Source organism: Mus pahari, chromosome 23 (genome assembly GCF_900095145.1).
Source record: "Mus pahari chromosome 23, PAHARI_EIJ_v1.1, whole genome shotgun sequence".
In the NCBI taxonomy this organism is placed as follows: Eukaryota; Metazoa; Chordata; class Mammalia; order Rodentia; family Muridae; genus Mus; species Mus pahari.
This window is the reverse complement of record NC_034612.1, coordinates 14,924,391-14,930,099: the sequence shown is the minus strand read 5'-3', so window position 1 is coordinate 14,930,099 and position 5,709 is coordinate 14,924,391. Positions and strand designations below refer to the sequence as shown.

At 48.9% G+C, this 5,709-nt stretch overlaps 1 protein-coding gene across 1 annotated transcript in view; it reads right to left on the bottom strand.

Annotated features, from left to right (window-relative positions):
• Dnah10 (dynein axonemal heavy chain 10) overlaps nt 1-5,709 on the bottom strand; it is a 354,208-nt gene that overhangs the window by 29,261 nt on the left and 319,238 nt on the right. The window contains exons 47-51 of the mRNA XM_021187038.1: nt 4,019-4,279; nt 3,184-3,356; nt 1,733-1,826; nt 1,147-1,314; nt 302-490 (exon numbers count right to left, since the gene is read on the bottom strand). Coding sequence (XP_021042697.1) covers nt 302-490; nt 1,147-1,314; nt 1,733-1,826; nt 3,184-3,356; nt 4,019-4,279 — 885 coding nt within the window. The remainder of the gene's footprint in view (nt 1-301; nt 491-1,146; nt 1,315-1,732; nt 1,827-3,183; nt 3,357-4,018; nt 4,280-5,709) is intronic.

The window sequence follows — 5,709 nt, the reverse complement described above, 5'->3', positions numbered from 1 at the left end:
TGTGTGTGTGTGTGTGTGTGCTTGTGTGTCTGTAAATAAGCCACATACATGCAGGTGCCTGTAGAGACCCCAGGAAGACAACAAGCCCCCTGGAGCTGGAGCTATAGGAGGTCATGAGCTGAGGTATGGCCACCAGGGACGTCCCCCAGGGTTCCTCTGTGTCCCCGCAGTTCTAACTTCACAGATGCAGCCTGAATCTGACATTTGAGCTTGCGGTGAGTTAGATGCTTCGCAAGCTCAGGTGACAAGGACAAGAGCAGGCAGGTCCCACTCCCCGCTCTGTACACAGGGTCCTCCTCACCTCGTAGCCTGCGGTGAAGGCCGCCAGCCTGGCCAACGACTGCTTCCCGGAGCCACCCACCCCCACCAGCAACGCGTGGCCTCGGTCCATCCGAATGATGCGGTGCACGCGGGTCAGGTGCTCCAGCGCGTCGTCAAACAGCACCAGGTTCATCTTGGTGTTGACTTCATTGTATTCCTCGAGGATTTCCTGAGTGGAGAGCAGCCCTGAGCCCGCAGCATTTTAAGAGGCAGACTCTCTCCTTCTCGCCGGGAAAGAGAGAGAGTGGAGAGAACTGTCTTTCCCCAGCATCCACTGCTAAGGAAGTAATGCCGTCCTTAAGATGTGTGGAGCCAGGAAATAACGTGGGCCAGACACAGGCAGAGGGCGGGGCAGGAGAGATGGCTCAGCTGGGAGGTCTCGCTCTTCTCAGGACCCAAGTGCAGTTCCAGCATGCATGTCAAGTGGCTCACAAATGCCTGTAACTCCAGCCTCAGGGGCTTCAACATCCTCTCTTGGCCCCTACAGGGACCTGCACTCACACACACACACACACACACACACACACACCACATACATAATTAAAAATAAAATGAATCTAGCCAAGTCTTTAATCCCAGCACTTGGTAGGTGGGGCTGAGGTAGGCAGATCCCTGAGTTAGAGGCCAGCCTGGTCTACACAGAGAGACCCTGTCTCAATCAATCAATCAATCAATCAATCAATCAAATAAATCATGAGTCTATTGGGTGTCAGCCTGCTAGAGTGAGCCACAGCCCATTACAGACAAGAGAGCCACCGGAGTCCCCAAACACACTCCAAACTGGGTGTGCGTCTTATCCTGGGAGGACAAGACGGAGGTCCACACCTCGAACAGTGCCTTGGCGGCCTCGTAGTCCTGGATGTCTTCATAAATGCGTGGCTCCCCCTCTTGCAGAGCCAACCGGAAGTCCCCGAACAGAATGGGATCTCTCATCACCATCTCGAAGTCATCTTTAAAATGCTCCGTCACCAGGTTCCCTATGTGATCTTGTACCTTGGAGCAAAAGCGGGATAAGGTCCACAGACAGGTCCACGGTCGCATACGTTTGGCAGGAAAAGAGACTGCTGTTATCAATGGGGAAATCTGCCTAGACCCTTCCCAGTGGCGCCTATCCTGCCGCCGTGAACATCCTGTCTAAGCAATATGGTGGTTTCTTTTGGTTTCATTTTTTTTTCTTTACATTTACTTATTTATATTTGTGCTGAGGGCTCATGTGTAAAGGTCAGAATTTAACTTCTGGGAGTCAGTTCTCTCTTTCCACCATATAGGCCCCAGGGATGGAACTCAGCGCCTGAGGCTTGGCCGCAAGTGCCCGCTGAGCCATCTTGCTGGCTCCCCGCTGGCATGCGTTCTACTCAGCCCTTGCATGGAGTTTCCCCGCCCGCCCTCCAGGGTGGCTGCGCATGCTCACCAGCTCCTTGTCTATTTCATTGATGAGCCGGTCATGGAAAACCCGCAAGCACTCATTTCTCCATACCCTCACCATCTGGGACACTGTCTGGAACCTACATAGGAGAAGGATGATGTTGTGGGTCACTAGGTCCTCTCTGGGGAGGAAGGGGCCCAGGTGGGTCGGGGAACACAGAGCTGTATCCCTAAAAGCCTCTTTGTCCCGTTCTTGCCGGAAGCCAGCAAATTAAATAAAGGGGCCACGAACTCCTCACCCACAGCTCATCCTACCAAAAAAGAAGAAATGGAACCTTCCTGTCAGTTCTGTATGCGATCCAAAGGCCACACCTATGTGCTAGGATGCGCGAACTTAAAATCAGCCCTGCTGGGCAGCGGTGGTGCATCCCTTCAATCCCAGCACTCGGGAGGTGGGGGGGGGGGAGATCTCTGAGTTCAAGGCCAGCCTGGTCTACAAAGCAAGTTTGGGGATAGCCAGGGCTACACAGAGGAACACTGTGATGAGCCCTCTGCTGTTCTTCAAGGTTCCTGGCACAAATCCACACAGTTGGGCTTGACAGAGACTGAAAGGGGCAGGGGAAGTGGGGAGTCTGCTATTCACGAGGCTGTTTTTATAGAGAGTCCTCATTTTTTCTGGGCTGTCTCTGGCAACTCCTGAAGACAGGTTCACCTTCCACTGAGCTGGAAATGCTGTATCAAATGAGCCACACTTCACATAGCCCAGCCTGAGCTGAGCAGGTGAGACTAAAGAGCCATCCCACCGGAGGGACCAATGCGCCCCAATTGCTGGGCTAAGGAGCATCGGCTCCATCAAACCGAGAGCTCTCAGATAACGGTAGTCCCGCGAGCCAGCTTGCTCTGGGGATCTGCTGGAAAGACAGGAGGGTCCCCACACCATCCCAGCATTTTAGATGGCTTCTGAAGATCTGGGTTCTGAATTCACATCAGACCTGCACCGTCTCCAGCTCTCTGTCCATTCCTTCTTGGTTTGGACTTTTCTGAGACAAGATCTCATGTACCACAGGCGGGCCTTGAACTCCATATGCAGCCAAAAATGACACAAACCTGCCAATTCTCTCTCTAGTCCAGTGGTTCCCAATGCTGTGACCCTTTAATACAGCTCCTCATGTGGTGGTGACCCCCAGCCAAAAAACTATTTTCACTGCTACTTCATACTGTAATTTTGCTACTGTTATGACTCATAATGTAAACATCTGTGTTTTCCAATGGTCTTAGGAGAGTCCTGTAAAAGGGTTGTTCTGCTCCAAAGGGGTCCCGCCCCACAGGTTGAGAATTGCTGCCCTAAGCATTTATGTTTCTCAATCAATATCATCAAGGATGCCATGTGACTCACTGCCATATTTTTTGAGCCATCTGATTTGTTGGTAAGTCCTAACAAGGCCATCATGTCTTTAAGGGTATATTTTAGTCAAGCAAACCAACCCCCGAACTCACCGATCTGGATTAGTAAGGACAAGGCCATTAAAAACCCTGGAGAGGTCTCGGAGGTTGAAGATGTAATGGAACTTCGAAGGGGTGGGAGGCAGATCTTGAACAATGTTTTTGTAAAGTGTTAATGTGCAAAATGTCAGCTTCCTGCTCACACCGCTGATGCTCTCGTTAAAGGTCTTTAAAAAAAAAAAAGAATGAAAAGACCCACTGGGAGAATGGATAGGCAACATGTGGTATGTTTTTATGATCGAATAGTATTTGATCAGAAAAGGTAATGAAACACTTGTAGGCAGATGAATCTTGAGAACTTGGTGCTAAGTGAGAAAAGCAGACTCCAGCTCCCACTGATGTGGAATACCACAGGCAGATGGGGCCATGGAGATGGAGGCAGATGAGTGGCTTCCAGGGGCTGGAAGAGATGCAAGGCCTTCCTGGGATACATGAGATCTTGTAAAGGTACAGGTTTCCTTTGGATTTAAAAAAAAAAAGTTCTATGTACACAGTGAGAAGTCAGACAAGACTGAGTCAACCAAAAATGCCTCTGAACTGCATCTGCTAAAATGGTTAAAATAATGAATCTTCCATTCCACGAATTTGACACTTTTTATGTGTGTGCATAGCTCACCATCTGACCTACTCTGACTGCCCTGCATGGGTTTTAGCCCTCTGACATTGGGGTATATGAGATATGACCATCATCTGTGGTTAAAACAGTGTTGGGCAAGGCTTGAAATTCCTCCTGCTCCCCTCCTGGCTGAAGTCTTAAGTGTGCAGACCCTACTCTAGAGTAAATAAATCAGGCCTTCACCCCTCCACACACACATGTCCTCCTTATTACCGAGGTGTGGCCCTTCAGAATGGAGTAGTAGATCAAGTTCAGAGATTCCTCCGATGGGAAAGGAACGTTGAAGACGCTGAACAGTGAGAGGAACCTGGGGTCCACTTCATTGCGGCCCCCTCCTGCCTTCCCCATAGCAGCGATGAAGCCCAGATCACGGATACTCTTACAGTTGAGTTCTTTCCCACGGTCATATAAGTAGCCCTTTTCCAGCAGCAGCTTCAGCAAAGCGATGGGCTGCTGGGTACCATACTCGTCCACCTGGCAGGTTTTTAGAGGAAAGAGAAAAGCAGTATCAAAAAGCAGGGCTTGGCAAGGCTGTGGTGACCTTAAAAGTTCATCCCTCCTGTTTCCTCCTGAGCATTCTGGGATTGTCCTCACCGGAGTTGTCAAGTGTACAATTGTCTTTTCATTCCTGAGGTTTAAAGTCTGTCTCCCTCACCACACTGTTCACTCCACGAAGGCAACAACTGCTGAGCTTTACACGTGGCATATCATCAGTTTCCTGAGAAGAGTTCAGCAAATGGAGTGGATGGATGGGTGAGTAGGGAGATGGACAGATGGAATGTATAGATGGGTAGATGAGTGGATGGATGGATAGATGAATGGGTGGATGGATGGGTGGAAGAATGTGTATATATGCATTTGGATGGATGGGTAGATGAGTGGATAAATGGATAGATGGATAGATGGAAGAATGTGTATGTTTATAGAAGGATGGATGGATGGGTAGATGAGTGGATGGATAGATGGAAGAATGTGTGTGTATGTATGTAGAAGGGTGGATGGATGGGTACGTAATGGATGGATGGATAGATGGATAGATAGATGGAAGAATGTGTATATATGCATTTGGATGGATGGATGGATGGATGGATGGATGGTCAGATGAGTGGATGAATAGGTGGAAGAATGTATATGTATGTACATAGAAGGATGGATGGATAGTTGGATGAATAGGCAGATGGAAGGGTAGAAGGATAGATGATAGATGGATAGATGAATGGGTGAGTAGGTGTGGGAAGCCAGAATGAATCGCCACCACAAGACAGTGCTGGCTCCCTGTGTGTTTTCCTTGTGAGTAAGCAAAGTGCGCATGTGCTTTCGGGGTTCTGCCAGTCACTGCTCAGCCCGGAGCATAGTTATGGGATTCTGACTGCATATCCAATCAGGAGTTTCCACACTGTCCTAAGCATATGTAAACAATATCAAGCATATATAAACTATGCATATTTTCAGGCTCGGGGTCTTTCGCTTTAGCAATTAACCCAACAATAAACGTTTGTGGAAGAAGTCTATTGTTGCGTCTCTTCCTTGCTGGCAGGGGAGTGGACAGCGGGACAAGTGGCGCAGGAACCCGGGAATAAGATCAGCGGCGCAGCGGAGACCCCAGAATTCTGGTAGGCTTCAGAACCACATAACGTGGGTATAGTCCGGTAGATTTGATTAAGGTATACCGGATTTGTTCTGAGAGATATGACTCCTTATGCTTTCGAAGTTCAGGAGAGCATGTCAGAAACAGAGCGAGAGTTGAAAAGAGGTGCACCTAAAAAAGCAGAAACCTGAGAAGGGAAAAGAGAAGTTAAAAAGTAAAGAACAAAAGCTATCGCCATTGGGTACAAATAAATATAAGCCACTATACCCATTGGCAGAGTTAGAGTTACTTGGATTAACAAGTTCTGAGGAGTCAG